This window comes from Carex rostrata, chromosome 33 (assembly GCF_964058835.1).
Source record: "Carex rostrata chromosome 33, lpCarRost1.2, whole genome shotgun sequence".
Classification (NCBI taxonomy): domain Eukaryota; kingdom Viridiplantae; phylum Streptophyta; class Magnoliopsida; order Poales; family Cyperaceae; genus Carex; species Carex rostrata.
Genome location: NC_135950.1, coordinates 4,251,976 through 4,271,712, shown reverse-complemented (window position 1 = coordinate 4,271,712; position 19,737 = coordinate 4,251,976). Strand labels below are relative to the sequence as shown.

Here is a 19,737-nt window from a genome sequence, read left to right as displayed (position 1 = left end):
CAATCTATCCACAAATTATTTTCTTTCTTAAAATTGTAGAATTTTGATAAATTCAAAGACATTTTAGACCGACAAACTATTTTTAAATTATACCCATATTATAATAATAAATTTAGACTTTTTTGGACATTTTTAATCTGAATTTGTCGCTATAGAAATTCACTATAATTAGTTCATGAAGTTGGAGTGCGTAGTATATCTTGTGGATTAATGACTCTATTATTATATCAATTTAGTGTATCTTCTATGAAAAGGGAAAAATAAAATAAATGTTTAAGTTATTTACTTCTAAATATATTGTAGATGTAAAATAGAAATATATTTTTTCTTACAAGATACACTGGTGTTTCATTGTTCAATAACACGTGAGGTGATTTTCTGTGGCTGATTATCTGAAATACCTTTGAATTACTAGGTAACTTACTAAATCGACCAATAATAGAGAAACACGTGATGAGTGATATCAAAGGAGATTCTCTGTGGCCAATATCTGAAACGACTTTACAGAAAACTTGTGTATCTTGTAAGAAAATATATATTATATTTTTTTATATCCAACATATTTAGAAGTAAATAACTTAAATATTTATCATATATTACCAGTTTCTCTATTGATGTTCAATTTAATGTCACAAATAATAATCGCCACAAATAATCAACCACAGAAAATCTCCTCTCATAGATCCACCAATCACGAGCTTCTCACGGGGTAACATTTGAACAGATCATCTTTATCTTCATACAGCGTACGGACTATAGAATCAAAACAGCACTGCATATGGTTCGTACGCTGCATGAAGCCAAAACTACTCTGTTAAAATCTTTACCCCTTCTCATGGACCAAGTTTTTTCAATTTTTGTCGAAACATAACAACTCCACTGAGAGAACATAGGTATTTCCTAAAAGTAACACATTTTGTTCGTTTTCATCTAAACCGTCCGATTAGAAACTCAGGCCTTTATATTCGTGTTATATAAGATCGGAAGGTCTAGATCAAAACTAAAACATTAGGTTACTTTAGTGGATCTGAATTCGACAGAGAGAGCCCTGCGCAGTTCAAGTTCACAAATCACAAAAGGAGTAGGTGTCCTTATAGGCTTTGTACCTCTACGAGACAGCACCACCGCCTTTAGATTTCTTCTTCCCTCAAATCCTCACCGCTCCCCTCCACCCCTTCCGATCAACTACGTGTTCTCATCCCCGCCGTCCATTCAAGGTAAGCTATTCTTTTATCCTAATCTCAACAAACAAAATAGACCGAATAATATACACTATTTTTTTTTTGCTTCTTTTCTTTTCTTCGATGGAGTTAGGGTTTGGATTTATTGGCTGTTTCCATGACGGATGCGTCAGCGCAGCCCTTGTCGCCGGAGAGCGGCCACTCCGGCGATCATCTTGGTGGAGGTGGCGGAGGTGCCAGGGAACAGGATCGGTTCCTCCCCATAGCGAATATTGGAAGGATAATGAGAAAAGCTGTGCCAGAAAATGGGAAAATTGCAAAAGATGCAAAGGAATCTGTTCAGGAGTGTGTTTCTGAGTTCATCAGCTTTATTACCAGCGAGTAACACCCAATTCAATTCCTCTTTTTTTTTTTTTTCCAAATTAAATTTTGAAAAAATTGTACAAAATTGACACCTTTCACTGTAAGAAGTGTCAATCAGTAGCAAAAAAATATATTGAATGAAGAGAAATTAGAGACATTTTGAGTTACAAGAATATTTTTGTTTGTTTTAGGAAATAAATATAGGAAAAGAATGATATATTTGTAAAATATATTGTGAATTGCAGAGCAAGTGACAAGTGTGCTAGAGAGAAGAGAAAGACAATTAATGGAGATGATTTGTTGTGGGCAATGGCAACACTTGGCTTTGAAGAATATGTTGAGCCGCTTAAGCTTTACCTCCGCCTTTACAGAGAGGTTTCCTACATTTTATGTCTCAATTTTTTTCAAATTTTACCAGCAAGACATAGTTAAAATATTATCCTTTTCTTGCCAAATCAATGAATTTATTGGAGATCACTAATTCTAGTCAAATTTTTTTCTTGCCAAATCTATGAATTTAAAAAGTTCAATTGAACATTAGCTTTAAAAAATCAATGGACAATGACAGTAAAATAAAAAACCAAGAAACTTTATATCCATTATTTACAATTCTCCATAAGTATGTATCAATATTTAAGTTTCATGGAATCTTTAGGTAAGTTCCTTATATGTAATAATCTGTATTATCTACATTGTTCTCTAATGCCTTCTTTTATTTTTATTTTTTTTTCGCAAATTGCTCCATTTGATGGAATCTATATGACTGGGGATGTATGAAATTTGTTGCTACAGGCTGAAGTATGTCTTTCTTTTGACACGGGAATTATTTGTTTTATTATTTATATTTATCTCTGTTTACTTTGAAGAAGTCAATGTGGTAATTTTATATTAGCTAATTTTATTCTTTCAAAACTTTTAATAACAGGGTGACGGCAAGGGTCCAAGATCTGACCAATCAGGAAAGAGAGATGCTTTAGGCAATATGGAGCCAACAGCCACTGTATGTTCTATTTTTTTTTTTTTTTGTATAAAAATCTCTCATTCTGATTTTTGCCGATTCCATCAAACAAGGGGTTTTAATGAATAAATGGTTGTGAAGCAATTTCTTGTTTTCCGAGGGCAAATGGGTAATTTCTCTATTTCTAATGCTTACACAGTGACATCTAGTGGTGTTCAAACGGTCAGTTCAGTTGAAACCGAACTAAACTACTCAAACCAAACTTTTTTTCGGTTTTAGAAAATACAACCGAACCGAACCGTTTAAATATATCAACTGATTAAGAACCGAACCAAACAAACCGAATCAAATTTCGGTTTGTTCGGTTGAACTGAAACAAGTAAGAAGAAAAAAAGAAGCATCTAAATTCCTTGAGAATTTTAAAAATATCAAGCTTAAAATCTCTAGGGCAACTGCCTTGATCTCTCTTTCTTTGATTGATCAAATTTAGGAACCCGTCAAATTCAAATCAGACCCTCAATCTACACAAAATTAGAATTAAAGAAAGTATAAAATGTTACCTTAGCAGGTAAACAGGAAAATTGGAGAGAGAAGGAGAGAAATAATAATGAGATCGAGGAGCAATCAGCAGGGGCAAGAGAGAGAGAAAGATAGTGAGAGTGTGGAGCTTTGTTTTGAAAAAGAAAAAAAACAGATAGAGTGGGGAGCGAAGGTTGAGGAAGGAGACAGAGAGAGTGGGGACTGGACAGGGGTTCGGTTTTAATAAAAAAAAGGTTGGGTTTGGCTGAGAGAGATCGAGTGGGGAACCGTTCACACTTTAATTATAAGAATGGGTTCAATCGGTTCGTTTTAGTCAATTTTGAAAAACTCCAAACCGAACTAATTAAGCAAAACCAAAAAACCGAACCATTTAAACCGAAATTTTTCGGTTCGGTTGAAAAACCAAACAAACTGAACTGTTTGAACACCCCTAGTTAGGTATATGCTGTTGTAAGCGTCAAAAGTAGATAAATTACACATTTGCCCTCAAAAACCGCAAAATTAGAAGAGTGTCATTTTTTGAAACATTCTACATATCTTTTCTTTTCTGTAGTAAAGGGTAAAATGGGTATTTTATGAATTTAAAATGAGTTTTAATAGAAAAGGCAGTAAAATGGGTAAATTTGTGAGTTTTTGAAATTTGGAAGGGTAAATATGATATTATGAACTTCTGAGGGGAAAATACGTAATTTCGAAGTTTTTGAAGGGTATACATGAAATTCCCCCAAACAAAAATAACCAATTGTATTATTTGCTTTCTTTTACTTGATTAGTAATGTTTTTATTTGTTCTTGCTTTTTGCAGTATGGTGGCATGTGAGGCAATATATATTTAAAATCTATGGATATGGACAGCTTGATATTTCATCCAATCCAAAAATCTAGAAGTAATCAACCATTATTGGTTTTAATTTACTTTATATTAGGTTTAGAATTTAGAATATGAAATTCCATGCTAGTTTCCATTTCAAGGATCTATTTATTTTATTTTGTTAATGATGACTTGTTAAATTGTATCATGTTTAGATGCTTTGTAGCATGTTTAGCTTATTAAATCTATTAATCTATGGAATATTAGATGTGTTTTTTCAGTTATTTATTTGATCGTTTTATAGTTATATTTTTGTTTAAATAGCAAGTTAAAATATTTTAACTATCGGTCTTATCGTCAATTTATTAAGTAAATAAAAATACAATCTAAAATAGGTTAAATGACACAAATTATCAACAATTGTTTTTGAAAAATATTTATTTGAAAAAAACATATGTATTTACACAATTGAAGTATGATGTTTTTGTAAATTGATTATTTAATATTAAATAAATAAAAATTGTTGATATAGAATTTTCAAGAATGTAAAATACAAATAAAATTATAAAATGACTTGTGATTTTTATACTTATTGGCTGATATGAAGCATTTTTATATTAAATTCAACTATATATTTTCGAGGTTCAAATCACAAAAAACTAACAAAATAGTTGCAAGATGTATTCAATATTGGAGTCATTTTGTTTTAAAAAAAATGAGACTAGCATTTAAAACAAAACATCTCAAACCAATATAGGCGTAGAGAGATTAGAGGTGTCAACGGGTACGGTAAGAGTCGAATAGAAACATTTTCATACCCGAACTCTATCCTTACCTGTTACAAAACGGTAGCGGGTAAGTAACAGTTAATACTTGTATAATAATTATTTTTATTATTTATTAAATAAAACACTAAGATACATTTATTTGTCACATATATAATCACATTACTAATATGAAAATTAATTCCAACTAAATTGTTTTTTTTAATTAAAACACAAATTCCAAAAAACAAATATCTCTATTATTTAATTAAAATAAATCAGGCATGCAAATAAAAACAAGATAGTCAATTATTCAAGTGCTTTAATGGTGAATTATGTTTAACACAGTTACATAAATGGTCAATTGCTCAACTTAGAAAATTTAATAAATTTTGTTTTCCAAGATCAAGAGTAGTTGCTAGTTGGACTGTTGGAGATGGATAATAATTCAATGCTCATTAAGATCTATAATATATATAATTTTTTTTTTATATAATTACCCGATCGGATAACGGGTACAAAATAGGCTTTACCCATACCTTTACTGGTTTTGATAACGGAAAAAAAATCTTTACCCGTATCCTTACCCAATAAGTTTATGAAAAAAAGATCTTATTCATACCCGTCTTATCGAATACGGTACGGGTCGAATAAACGGATAAAAAGATGCCATTGACACCCCTAGGAGAGATATACATGTTTAATATTTTTTTAAACTTGAGATATATTAATCTCACATAAAATTTTGCAAATTATATATTTTCAGGGACTCAATGTAAATTTCGCTGACTTTTAGTCATTTAAAAAAACTGCTTTTAAGAACATTTATATTTCAGCAACTCAAATGGGTTTCTTAATAATGTTATCTACTTTTTAAAAATTAAGGTCTCTAAAGTTTTTAATTATCACATCTCTGTAATTAATTTTAGAATTTCTATTAAGTCATATCACCAACAAATTAAAAATGAGAAATAATTTGAGCCAATCATTAGTCAGCATGGAGTTTATAAACAATTTCTTAATAAGAAACTTTACTACATAATTTTTAAATAATAAACTCTTTCACATTTTTGAAACTGAATTAGAAACTGCCAAATCATATTATAAAACTCTAATAATACCACAGATATAGATGCTCTTAACATATTCGTAAGCGTTTTTTTTTTTCCTTCTTAATTACGAATTAAAAATGAACAAATATTATGCTTTAACACGGAAGGAGACACAGATTTGGACGCATCCGATTACAGTTGTTAAGGTTTAAGGTACAAAAGAGTACAAGCATGCAAAGATTTTTTAGCACCATCAAAAGCATGTGAAAAGAGATGGATAGAGCAAATGTTATGCATGATTTATCATGGGTGTATTGCTCGATTCTTTAATAAAATATCTTATGAATCATATAAATGATACCAACAAATCAACAATTATATATACAAAATAAAAAAAAGCATCATCGACAAACATTAGAAAATATGTCTACTTAATTATTTTAAATACGAATGATGTTAGTTTATAATTGAATTTTGTAACAAAAAAAAAACATATATTTGGTAATTGTATAAGTGATTTTATGTGTGATTTTAATAAATTTTACAATGACATATCAGAGTAAATCAACAAACATATGGCTTATATTGCTTGTATCTAGAAAAAAGAAAAAAAAATATATATAACGATATCTTGCTCGTAAAAGAAATCAAGAAATTAATTAATTTAGTTATACTCCTAACTATTTTTCAGACAATTGAGTTGGATGGATTGGGATAATATCCGGTTCAAACAGAGTAAGGAGCCAGTGTTCTACTATCAAATTTATTTTTATGAAACAAACTTTACAATTTTAACATGTGTAAATTCCAGAAGAATGAGATTTTAATCTTTTTTTAGATTTACGTTATATCTTCTATTTTAGTGTATAATGGCAGACTTGTTTTGAAAATTATTTTGGCACCAAATATTAAATTGTTTATTCAAATAAAATGAAATTAGGATGACTAACTAGTGTCTTTTATGTACTTCTACCAAATTTTAAAAAGTTGATTGAGATATGAAAATATATCTCGAATTTATTTTAAACACGTGTCATCTTTTTGTAGTTTTTTCTTAGAATTTTTTTTTTTTTTTACATTTGTAATCCTATTTTTGATGTAATGTCATACTTGTATCAATAATAAAAGATTTTAGTTATATTGTGTCACATTTACTTCCCTTCTAGTTCGTTGTAATAAAGGATGTCATGATTTGATTTTTTTTTCATTCATTCATTAAAGCATTTAAAATGCTCATCTAATTCCGGCACTGAGCTAAAGTGTGGATTTTGAACATAATTTAGTCACTGATTGCAGCAACAAACAAACATTCAAGGATCTTCTAAAAAAAATATAAATATTTTTCATAGATACATTTCTTGTCACATATAAAATATAATAGAATACAAAAATCAACAAGTGTAAGGGTTGTTCTGCACACATGTGTCATCAATTGCTCCCTTTTGACTCAGTTTATGGTATCCTCCATAGTTTTTTAGATCTGAGTCCTAACTGGTAAAAAATGGATTTAGAGAAAATATATAAAACTATAAGGGTATGTTTGTAAGATATGTGTGATGAAGGCTTGACAGCAATGTTATCAAAACCGAACCGGGCATTGACCCGGCAAAAGCTTCGGGTCACTGGTTTATTGGTCGGACCGGCGGGTCAATCGGTTCAATCGCTGATTTTTTAAAACAATTGAGTATGATATTGAATTGTTATCTATCATCTTATTATAATGTGAATTACAGTAATATTATGTACATAAAGTTTAAATTTATAAATTTAGTTACATAAATAATCCAAAGTATAATATTTATATTATTTGTTGCTAAATTCGATTGGTATACATCAGGTTTTTTATAATTTACTATATAAAATATAAATCATCAAAAGAATAATTTTTTAGTTATTTTTATTTAGAATAGCACACACCTGTATGTCAGTTTTACATGGTCGTGTCAGTACAATATTTAAAGCCAATATTAATTTTCATTATTGATTTCTGAAAATTTAAATCAATACTATTTCATATAATTCACTTTAAAAATAAACATGTTTAGAAAAATAAAACGCAACATAACTTTTTTTGTGCAATAAAAAATTCATGCTTAATATACAAAAAAGAAGAATTAATAATTTATTTTTGTAATATATCAAAATTTATGACTTCTTCGGCAACATGTGTTGCCTATGATATCAAAGCTTAAAAAGATAAATTGATGGGCCACTTTTTTAATTGGGCTTTCTGTGACATATCTTCAATCTTCAAAGATATGGGTCCCACTGTCATATTCACCTTTCTTTTTCCCCTTCTTTTTTTTCTTGTTTCCGAACTATTTTTTTCAACGAAAATCTAATCTAAAACTTCAAATGAATTTCTCCTGACTGAGTTTTGCTCGAAATGTGTCGGTTTTTTCAGTAAAACCGGCCGATCTAACCGGTTTTGGCCGGTTCAATAGCATAAACGATCCTTCAAGCGAACCAAACCGGACTAGTGACCGGGTCCGGTTTTTTTCGGTTTAACCGGTGGTCCGGTCCGGTTTTGATAACACTGCTTGACAGTGAAGTTTAAATCATGAACGCCAGTGAATCTCAGCACTGTTCACTATTTGAGTTGTTAAACCCTGATTTCTAGTAAGATGTGTAAATAAAAATAAAGAAAAGGGTCATGTGTGTAAAAGGACCACATATTTGAGCTTATTGTCAAGGGCGGATTCATGATTTTTATCAAGAAGGGGCAAAAAACTAACGAACCGAATTTAAATAGTTAATCGGGTTCAAACTCATTAGAGAATGACAACTATTCTAGCTACACCAGACAGTAAAAATATTGTTTGAATGCACATTGCTATTCCAAATAGTCTCTATTCTAGAATAACTTGTATTTTTGACACATCCAAACATACCCATATAGAGTAACAATAATACAAAAACAATATTAAAATTTCATAATTTCAAAGTTTTTGAAGAGTATACATGAAATTTCCTCAAACAAAAATAACAGTTGTATTATTTGCTTTCTTTTACATGATTAGTAATGTTTTTATTTGTTCTTGCTTTTTGCAGTATGGTGGCATGTGAGGCAATATATATTTAAAATCGATATATATGGGCATCTTTATATTTCATCCAATCCAAAAATTTTCAAGTAATCAACCATAATTGGTTTTGATTTACTTTATATTAGGTTTAGAATTTAGAATATATTTCCATTCCAAGGATCTATTTATTTTATTTTGTTAATGATGACTTGTTAAATTGTATCATGTTTAGCTTATTGAATATATTAATCTATGGAATATTAGATGTGCTTGCCTGCTTGCTGCCAAGTTTTGTATTGCTTTTTCAGTTATTTATTTGATCGTTTTATAGTTATATTTTTATTTAAATAGCAAGTTAAAATATTTTGTAAATTTAAAATGAGTTTTAATATAAACGACAATAAAATGAATAAATTTATGAGTTTTTGAAGTTTTGAGGGGGAATAGCGTAATTTCAATGTTTAGAGGTGTATTTTATAAATTTTGAACAAATATTATGCTTTAAATTGCGTAATTTCGCACAAGCATGCGAAAGATTTTGTAACACAATCAAAAGCATCTTAAAAGAGATGGATAGAGCAAAATGTTTTGCATGATTTATCATGGATGCATGTATTGCTCAATTCTTTAATAAAATATGTTATGAATTATATAAATCATAAATGATACTAACAAATCAACAATTATATATACAAAATAAAAAAGTCATCGACAAACATTAGAAAATATGTCTACTTAATTATTTTAAATATGAATAATATTATTTTATAATTGAATTTTGTAACAAAAAACATATATTTGGTAATTCTAGAACTGAATTTGTATGTGATTCTTATAAATTTTACAATAATATATCAGAGAAAATCAACAAACACATGGGTTGTACTGCTAATTTTTAGTTGTAGCGATATAGAAAATCAGAGAAAATGTCCCTACCTTTCATTGTTTCAACACTCCGAAAACTTGTCGAAAAATGGTTCTCAATAGTAAATTTATTTCATTAATAATTGCAAAATAAAATAAGCAAAGAATATAAAACGGGAGTACGTATAATTGAAATGCGATGTACATTCGCCCATTTTTTTTCAAGAATTGTATCTACATAGAAATTTTTTTTTTTATAAGTAAATGGTAAAGTTTAAAAATAAGAAACTAACGGTGTTAACTTTATAGACACCATCTCTTATAAATTTATTAATTAAAATAAACATATGTATTTACACAATTGAAGTATGTTAATTTTTATTTGTAAATTGATTTTTTAATATTAAATAGCTAGAAATTGTTAATATTAAATTTTCAAGTATGTAAAAAACAAATAAACGTATAAAATGACTTGTGATTTTTATACTTATTAGTCATATCAAACATTTTTAGTTTAAATTAAATGATATATTCGAGGTCCAAATCACAAAAGGGAAAAAAAAAAAACTAACAAAATCAGTGTTATCAAAACCGGACCGGACCACCGGTTAAACCGAAAAAAACCGGACCCGGTCACTAGTCCGGTTTGGTTCGCTTGAAGGATCGTTTATGCTATTGAACCGGCCAAAACCGGTTAGATCGGCCGGTTTTAGTGAAAAAACCGACACATTTCGAGCAAAACTCAGTCAGGAGAAATTCATTTGAAGTTTTAGATTAGATTTTCGTTGAAAAAAATAGTTCGGAAACAAGAAAAAAAAGAAGGGGAAATGGGGAATGGAAAAAAGAAAGGTGAATATGACAGTGGGACCCATATCTTTGAAGATTGAAGATATGTCACAGAAAGCCCAATTAAAAAAGTGGCCCATTAATTTATCTTTTTAAGCTTTGATATCATAGGCAACTCCTGTTGCCGAAGAAGTCATAAGTTTTGATATATTACAAAAATAAATTATTAATTCTTCTTTTTTGTATATTAAGCATGAATTTTTTATTGCACAAAAAAAGTTATGTTGCGTTTTATTTTTCTAAACATGTTTATTTTTAAAGTGAATTATATGAAATAGTATTGATTTAAATTTTCAGAAATCAATAATGAAAATTAATATTGGCTTTAAATATTGTACTGACACGACCATGTAAAACTGACATACAGGTGTGTGCTATTCTAAATAAAAATAACTAAAAAATTATTCTTTTGATGATTTATATTTTATATAGTAAATTATAAAAAACCTGATGTATACCAATCGAATTTAGCAACAAATAATATAAATATTATACTTTGGATTATTTATGTAACTAAATTTATAAATTTAAACTTTATGTACATAATATTACTGTAATTCACATTATAATAAGATGACAGATAACAATTCAATATCATACTCAATTGTTTTAAAAAATCAGCGATTGAACCGATTGACCCGCCGGTCCGACCAATAAACCAGTGACCCGAAGCTTCTGCCGGGTCAATGCCCGGTTCGGTTCTGATAACATTGAACAAAATAGTTGCACAATCTTATTCCATATTGGACTCATTTTGTTCTAAAAAATGAGACTAGCATTTAAAAGAAAACATCTCAAACCAATATACGCGTAGAGAGATATACACATATATAATGAAAATTTTGCAGTTTATATAACTTATTTGCGAGGTAGGTGTTGTTGTTTTTTTTCTTCTCGGTTACGAAAAAAATGAAAATGCTTTAACACGGAAGGCGACACAGACTTGGACCCATCTGATCCCTAGAAACGGGTCAACCATGTATATCAACAGTTGTAAAGATTCAAGGTTGCAAAGAGTACAAGCATGTGAAAGTTTTTTTCAACACAATCAAGCTTGGAGAGATGGATAGAGAATTTTTTTTGCATGATTTATCATGCATTTATTGCTCGATTCTTTAATAAAATATTCTATAAATCATATAAATGATACCAACAATAATATATACAAAATATAAAAGAGTCAACGACAAACATTAAAATGAGTACTTAATTATTTTAAATATGACTAATGTTATTTTATAAAAAAAGTTTCAAAAAACATACATTTGATAATTGTACGACTGATTTTGTATGTGATTCTAATAAATCATACAATGTAATATCAGAGAAAATCAATAAATATATGACGTCCAAAGAAGACAATAACTATCTAGATTTGTTAATAATAGGTAATTATTTGCATAATTTAATTACTGAGTATAATAAAAATTTATTAGTGTCTTTTATTCATTTTTACCAAATTTTGAAAAGTTACGGAGATATGGAAGTATATCTTTTATTTTAGTGTACAATGTCAGGCTATTCTTGAAAATCATTTTAATACCAAAAATGAAATGATTTGTCAAAATAGACGTGACATTGAGATTACTCAATAATGTTTTTTATTCACTTTTATCAAATTTTAAAAAGTTCATGGAGATATGGAAATATATCTCGAATTTATTTTTTACACGTGTCAATTTGTTTAGACATGTGTCATATTCTTGGGGATTTCTTAGAATTTGTTTTTTAGATTTGTAATCCTATTTTTGATGTAATGTAATACTTGTATCAATAATGAAAGATTTTAACTATATTGTGTCACATTTACTTCTCTTCTAGTTCGTTGTAATAAATAATGTTCATCATAATTTGTTTTTTCATTCATTCATTCATTAAAGCATTTAAAACGCTCATCGGATTCTGGCACTGAGCTAAAGTGTGGATTTTAACATAATTTAGTCACTGATTGCAGCAACAGACTAGCTTTCAAGGATCTTCTAAAAAAATATAAATATTTTCATAGATTATAGATACATACATGAGAAGGGATCCACTTACAACATTTAAAAGTTACAACATCTTACAACAATTCGATTTTGCGATTTTCAAAGTCCAAAGAGTCGATCCAAAGCGTACAACATGATATCTATATTAAAATATACTTGGAGGTCAAATTTTACATCTTTTTGAATATTTTTACTATTTATTATGTATTTTATAAAACTGCTGTTTTTAGACAATTCTGGACCACTCAAAAACAACAGTTTTGAAAAATACATAATAAATAGTAAAAAAAAATTAAAAAATATAAAATTTGACCTCCAAACACATTTTAATATAAATATCATGTTGTACGGTTTGGATCGACTGTTTGGATTTTGAAAATCGTAAAATCAAATTATTATAAATTGTTGTAACTTTCAAATGTTGTAAGTTGATGTCTCCTCTACATATATTTGTTGTCACATATAAAATATAATATAATACAAAAATCAATAAGTGTAAGGGTTGTTGTGCACACGTGTCATCACTTGCTCCCTTCCATGGGCTTTTAGATCTGTCTTAACTGGTAAAAAAATGGACTTTATAGAAAATATATAAAACTATAAGGGTATGTTTGTAAGATATGTGAGATGAAGGCTTGACAGTTGACAGTAAAGTTAAAATCATGAACGCCTAGTGAATCTCAGCACTGTTCACTATATTTGAGTTGTTAAACCCTGACTTCTAGTAAGATGTGTAAATAAAAATAAAGAATAGGGTCATGTGTGTAAAAGGACCACATGTATAGTCTGACATAGCAATGAAATTTATGTGCACTCGATTTCACATATCTTGAGCTTAACGTCAATAGGGCGGATTCAAAATTCTCGTCAGAGTAAAAAAATATCGAATCAGATTTAAATTTATTAATTAATTGGATATTTGATAAAAAAAAATAATATTTTGACTTATACTTTCAAATACTCTGACTTATAATTTCTGATGCTTTAACTTATAATTCTAATTACTAATCATAATTAAAAAAAATATTTTGATCTTAATTCTAAATTTAACCTGAATCACAAATCAAACATTCAGAGGGGGGCAAAATTTTTTTTTAGAAGAAGACAAAGTCAATCGGTACCGATAGATTACCATTAAAACTCAAAACTCAGAAAAGACGACTACCCCCATCTGAGACTATGTGGATCCGCCTTGATTGTCAAGATTTCTCTGTGAATCAAATATATATAAATATGAATGAAATAATTATAAGGGCCTAGCTACTTAATTGTACATCTTGGGCCTACTATTTGATGTGATGTGACAAACACACTGTGATTTGATCACATTATGTTATAAACTTTTTTTTTTCACATAACGTGACATGAGCAAAATAGTGACGAACAGTTACGTCACACAAATAGTCACGTCACATGTAGTCACGCTGTGATTGCACATGATGTGACGTGACATGTGATGTAAATTATTCACATTAATTTTTTTTATATTTTAATTTAAATTGTTGAAAATTTAGAAAAAAAATATAAAAAATTCTAAAATAAATTAATAATGTTGCAAATTTTTTTTATGAATGACAGTTAGACATTTGATATTACTTTAAAAATTCAAATTATAAAAATTTATTGGACACAACAAGAGAAAATAAAAAGCAGTACTATATGAGTACCGGTATCACTGAACTTACATTAAAAGAAAAATTTGGATACTCTATGCGTACCAACAAAAAAATGAAAATTAATTAGAAACAACTGGATACTCTATGTTTTATATCATGACGTAACTTGACGTGACCACGTAATGTGATGTGACGTGACGTGACGTGATGTGTAATTTTTGCTCGAATATGGTCACGTCACGTAATCGACACACGTGACGAGTAGTATTAGCAAACCTTTAAACTTAAAATCTAACTAGTTCTAGTGTTGTAAAAAAACACCCGTTTAGGCTGATTATCCATTTAGCAAACTTTTAAACTTAAATTTTCTATATGTACGGAGAAAAAATAATATATATCACATCATGTATATATATATAAATTTAAATTTTTTATTATTTAAAAATAAAAAAAAATAAAGACAAAATATGAAGGCACTTGAACGCTTCTCTTTAAAAATAAAAATATAAATAAGACATTAAAAGTAGAGAGCTTAAAAATATTTTGCAAAATGATCCCGCATTAAATGCACAACGATTTCTTTGTATTTTTGTTTCCCATAATACAGGCGTAGTCAGCTTTTTGTCTTCATACAAGTATGATACAACTCAGAAAAATACCTTACAGAATCAGAGATGAACTCAAGAGGATTTTGTTCTTTGAGATAGCCAAAGGCCAAACAAAATATTAAATATTGAAGAAGACCATCTGAAATTGTCTTCCTCTCCACCTTATACTCTCCCCTTCCATTAATACTGGACGTATCCATTTATAAAGCTGCTTATGAACACTGCAATCCAAATAGATGTTTCAATTAGAAAAAAAAAATGATCTAAGGATCTTGATAGTTAGAAAATAATAGCCAAGTACTATTTTTTATTTAAGAAATAAAAATGAGGGACATTTATTTTTGCCATTAAATTAAATATTGATTGTCGTTAACAATTAATATTAACATGAATTAATTGGAAGATTCAATTACAACGAATTGAATATTTAAGTGGTTGATTGAATTAAAAAGATTCAAAAATCTGATTAAATTACATATAATAGTTAAATGACTGTATGTACGTTCGGATATTGCAACATAAATAGCGAGAACAATGCTGTTATGAAATTAGCGCTAACTCATATTTTGACAAATTAGCGAAAAAAACACTAACCCAGAAAATAGTGCTATTTTTATGTGATTCAAACAGAAAATAGCATAAAAAAATAGTGTATTAACTTACAAAAACGATATTCCCTTCACATCCAAACGTACCCTATACAAAAAGGAACCATATTATCTGCCCCTAAAGTTACTTATAATATTGGATATAGTTTTGCCTCAAAATTCACTCCGGATTCATGCATTAGTGATTTAGGGAAAGAAATTTCGTGTCCATAGAGAAACAGGAGATTCGGTTCCATAAAAGAAATGCAGTCAAGTGATTTTATGCTTATGACTTCTCCAGTTGTAAGAAATGGAGGTAATTAATTGAACAAATTGAGCTTATTCTGCTTCAAATTATATAAACCCGAGTTACACTTGTCGCGTCTCTCTCTCTTTTTCTCTCTTGACACACGGACACGGACACGGACACGGGCAGGGGCAGCATCAACTGAACAATGGCAGCCGCCACCTCCACTGCATCTTCTTCTCTCTACCTACCCTCTCAATCCCAAACCCTAAAACCCAAACCTAAAACCCTACTCACCTTCTCCACCTCCTCCTCTATTACCCTACCTCGTCTTTCCATCTCCAATGCCACTCGATCAGTCTCCTCTCCATCCATTTCCAAGCCTCCTCCATCCCTTGATTTCGATTCTGGAGTTTTCAAGAAAGAAAAAGTTTCTCTTGCTGGTCATGACGAGGTTCGTTTGATTTCGATTCTATTTGGAGAAAGTTTCTATCTTTTGTTGTTAATTAGTATGAAAAACTCGATCTTTTTCACAGTATATTGTGAGAGGAGGAAGGGATTTGTTCCCTCTTTTGCCAGAAGCATTCAAGGGAATCAAGCAAATTGGTGTGATCGGATGGGGATCTCAGGGACCAGCACAAGCACAAAACTTGAGGGATTCCCTTGCCGAAGCCAAATCAGACATAGTTGTCAAAGTTAGCCTCTTTTTACATTTTCACACTTGTAAAATATTTTGTTATAGACTAAAAATCCTTGGTTCATTGCTTCAGTTAATTTGTTGTTTCAGATTGGTCTGAGGAAAGGGTCCCGCTCATTCAATGAAGCTCGTAAAGCCGGTTTCACAGAGGAAAGTGGTACACTAGGTGACATATATGACACCATTTCGGGTAGTGACTTGGTGCTCTTGCTCATTTCTGATGCTGCTCAGGTTTACTTTTTATTTCTATTTTCTGCATATTTGACTGTTTGAGTATTAATTTATTTAGATTCAATTTGGGTTCAATTTGGGTCTAGAATTAATGTAGACTTGATTTGGATCATGTAGGAATTTATTTGGGTCAATTTGGAGTTGATTTGTGTTCAAAAGGGCTCAAAAGAACCTATTTGTGAAGCTTTTCGATTTCCAGGGACCTATTTGTAAATTCAGAAGGTCTTCATTGTAATTTCAAGGATTCAAGGGGTTTATATCATAAATATACATGGCCAGGAGCTTGTTTATGAAGTTTTAAAGTCGCCAGGGGCCTACTTGCAATTATTTTGGGACTGCACTCGATATTTTAACTTGTCAGGGGGTTTAAAATGCAAATGTGCTTTTAGCATGTCTGTTCTTCAAATGTACAAGTATTGATTTTTATTTTTATTTTTATTTTTATTTTCAGGCTGACAACTATGAGAAGATATTCTCACACATGAAACCAAACAGCATTTTGGGGTTGTCACATGGGTTCCTTTTGGGGCATTTACAATCCCTCGGCCTCGATTTCCCCAAAAACATTAGCGTCATTGCAGTATGTCCCAAGGGAATGGGCCCATCTGTAAGAAGGCTTTATGTGCAAGGAAAGGAGGTCAATGGTGCTGGTATTAATTCTAGCTTTGGTGTCCACCAGGTATTTACCATGCTCTTGTAACAACACTTTTACTGTGCTGATTTTGATAGATCCTTACTGAACTGGTTCAGTTATTGGTACTCTGCCTACTTGAATTAAATGTAATTTGTGGGGCACCAATTATGGTTCCATACCAGTATTACTATGTTGTACATGACATCTATATTGTACTGGTGTTACTGTGTTAGACCTTGTGAGTTCAGTCATCTGGCATTTTATACTGGTACTTTTACAAGCCTTTACTGTACATAGAAAATCTTTACTGAACTAATTTTGCAAACAGGATGTTGATGGGAGGGCGACTGATGTGGCGCTTGCATGGTCTGTAGCTCTGGGTTCTCCTTTCACGTTTGCTACAACTCTTGAGCAGGAGTACAAGAGTGACATCTTTGGAGAAAGGGGTACTTTTGTAATTTTTCAATGTATATTCATGGGTGGTTTCATAAAGTTACATTTAGATTGTAATAGTATACTTTTGCAGGAATATTACTCGGTGCTGTTCATGGAATTGTCGAGGCGCTTTTTAGGAGGTACACTGAGAATGGGATGGCTGAGGATCTGGCGTATAAAAATACAGTTGAGTGTATAACAGGGATTGTATCAAGAACCATCTCTACAAAGGTACTATTTATATTTGGAAAATGTTTCTGTAGTGTATGATACATGGCACTATTGCTAAATTCTAGTGTTGTTTTCATGATATACAAGGGTATGCTTGCTGTGTACAATTCACTCACAGAGGAGGGAAAGAAGGAATTCAATGCTGCATATAGTGCATCATATTATCCATGCATGGATATACTGTATGAATGCTATGAAGATGTTGCATCTGGAAGTGAAATACGCAGTGTTGTACTCGCTGGCCGTCGGTTTTATGTAATGCCTCTCTCTCTCTCTGTGACCACATAGACACTGCAACAGTCAAAATGTGTTTGTGTCTTATTATTTTATTTCTTTTACTTGTGATGTGTCATAGGAGAAGGAAGGGCTCCCTGCATTCCCTATGGGTAATATTGATCAGACAAGGATGTGGAAAGTCGGTGAACAGGTGCGTGCCACACGGCCTGAAGGCGACTTAGGACCATTATGCCCTTTCACTGCTGGAGTTTTTGTTGCACTGATGATGGCCCAGGTATATCTTTATCGTGCTTTTTCTCTGCCAAGAAATCATTGAAATTAATGAAAAGTGTGTATGAATGCATACCCTAAACCCTAAACCTCTTTCTGTTTTCTTGTGTTAATTCTATTGTACAGATAGAGGTGCTAAGAAAGAAGGGGCACTCCTACTCAGAAATCATCAATGAGAGCTTGATCGAGGCTGTAGATTCCCTGAACCCATTTATGCATGCACGTGGTGTTGCATTCATGGTAGATAACTGCTCTACCACAGCTCGGCTTGGTTCTCGTAAGTGGGCCCCACGTTTCGACTACATCCTTACCCAACAGGCTTTTGTGTCAGTTGACAATAAATCGGCAATAAACCGTGACCTTATCAGCAACTTCCTCTCGGACCCAGTCCACGGAGCGATTGAGGTGTGTGCACAGCTGAGGCCTACCGTTGATATATCTGTACCAGCTGATGCTGACTTTGTGCGGCCTGAATTGAGGCAATCTAAGAGTTGAGTCAATAGTAATGGATACCATCTGCTTTTAGCTTTTATGTGACGTGTTAAATGAACTTGGTGTTGCAGTTTTTCCTTCAGAATGCTTTATTAATTGGAATTTGGAACCAAGCTAAGCTTGTTAGTAGTTTGAACTTTTGAATTTTGTATCCTATGGTAATAAATTGGTAGATTATGCAGATTTCTGTCTATTTAATTTGCTTTATGTGGTGTGCTGGAAGAAGCTGGATAGGCTTGTCAGGTTGTTTCAGGTTCTTATAGTTTTTGTTCCTGATTCTTTGTTGTGGCTTTAACCTACTGATATTCTGGTAATATTAGGAGTTTGATAGGAAACTGAGACATGTTAGTATTTTTCACTGAGACATTCTGGTTATATGTATTGCATTATAAAATCTATCTTGAGATAAGTCTCCCTACGTTCAGAAATTTAAATCATCCAACACTAAAAAAATATGAACCTTTCTTAATTCTGAACCTTTGATTATGCATGGCATTAGTGAGATACTCAAATACTTGAAAGAGAGGATATTGGCTTCTAGTCTACTCTGTTCTTAAACTAACTCACTTGTAAGTTCCTGGAAAACCCTAATTTTTATTACCAAGAAAAGCCCTAATTGTTAGTCATGTCACTGTACCAGTCAGTCACTTATCAGTACATAACAAGTCAGTATGTTCTGGTAATATGCAGTGAGCTTGCAGCACAAGCCAAAATAGTTTGTAAATTCTGAGTATTTTCACTGGAATGTAACTCGCAAGATTTTTGTTGTCTCATGCACTGAAAGTTTGAAAACAATAAATTTATAGGATAGGACCATGTTTTTCAATATTTACAGCAATCCTGCAAGACTACTGAAATATATGATAACATTTTTGGATGTTTTAAAAGGCAAATTAAGTACTTTAAAATGTTAATTGTTACAATTAAATCTTAATTAAATAAGCAACCTTTTCTTTTTTCATAAAAGTGGATAAACCACCAATTTATTATAAAAGAAACCTACAATGTCATAGGAGTCGGTACCAAACCTCTGGTACTAGTTCTTTTAAGAACAAACTAC

At 30.8% G+C, this 19,737-nt stretch overlaps 2 protein-coding genes and 1 long non-coding RNA gene across 3 annotated transcripts; all 3 read left to right on the top strand.

Moving 5' to 3' along the window:
* The first annotated feature begins 1,082 nt into the window (after positions 1-1,082).
* Positions 1,083-2,026, top strand: LOC144548715 (nuclear transcription factor Y subunit B-4-like). Its single transcript, XM_078297442.1, has 3 exons — positions 1,083-1,217; positions 1,315-1,562; positions 1,790-2,026. Exons 2-3 carry the CDS (start codon positions 1,339-1,341, stop codon positions 1,974-1,976), a joined length of 411 nt encoding a protein of 136 aa, XP_078153568.1. The 5' UTR covers positions 1,083-1,217; positions 1,315-1,338; the 3' UTR covers positions 1,977-2,026.
* A 174-nt stretch (positions 2,027-2,200) lies between these two features.
* On the top strand, positions 2,201-4,122 carry LOC144548717 (uncharacterized). Its single transcript, XR_013509432.1, has 3 exons — positions 2,201-2,342; positions 2,470-2,544; positions 3,847-4,122. It is a non-coding gene; the product is annotated as an uncharacterized LOC144548717 (long non-coding RNA).
* An 11,450-nt stretch (positions 4,123-15,572) lies between these two features.
* LOC144548429 (ketol-acid reductoisomerase, chloroplastic-like) lies at positions 15,573-18,858 on the top strand. The gene is made up of 9 exons (XM_078297086.1): positions 15,573-15,904; positions 15,987-16,145; positions 16,238-16,378; positions 16,830-17,057; positions 17,341-17,458; positions 17,539-17,678; positions 17,766-17,933; positions 18,034-18,189; positions 18,312-18,858. The coding sequence occupies exons 1-9, from the start codon at positions 15,659-15,661 to the stop codon at positions 18,678-18,680; spliced, it is 1,725 nt and encodes a 574-aa protein (XP_078153212.1). The 5' UTR covers positions 15,573-15,658; the 3' UTR covers positions 18,681-18,858.
* The last annotated feature ends 879 nt before the right edge of the window (positions 18,859-19,737 follow it).

Bases quoted from the DNA above. Each gene is read 5' to 3' on its own strand.
- LOC144548715 (XM_078297442.1), top strand. From the start codon at position 1,339: ATGACGGATGCGTCAGCGCAGCCCTTGTCGCCGGAGAGCGGCCACTCC. The intron at 1,563-1,789 runs GTAACACCCAAT...TGTGAATTGCAG, and splicing joins ATCAGCTTTATTACCAGCGA to AGCAAGTGACAAGTGTGCTA.
- LOC144548429 (XM_078297086.1), top strand. From the start codon at position 15,659: ATGGCAGCCGCCACCTCCACTGCATCTTCTTCTCTCTACCTACCCTCT. The intron at 16,379-16,829 runs GTTTACTTTTTA...TTTTATTTTCAG, and splicing joins TCATTTCTGATGCTGCTCAG to GCTGACAACTATGAGAAGAT. The intron at 17,459-17,538 runs GTACTTTTGTAA...ATACTTTTGCAG, and splicing joins TGACATCTTTGGAGAAAGGG to GAATATTACTCGGTGCTGTT.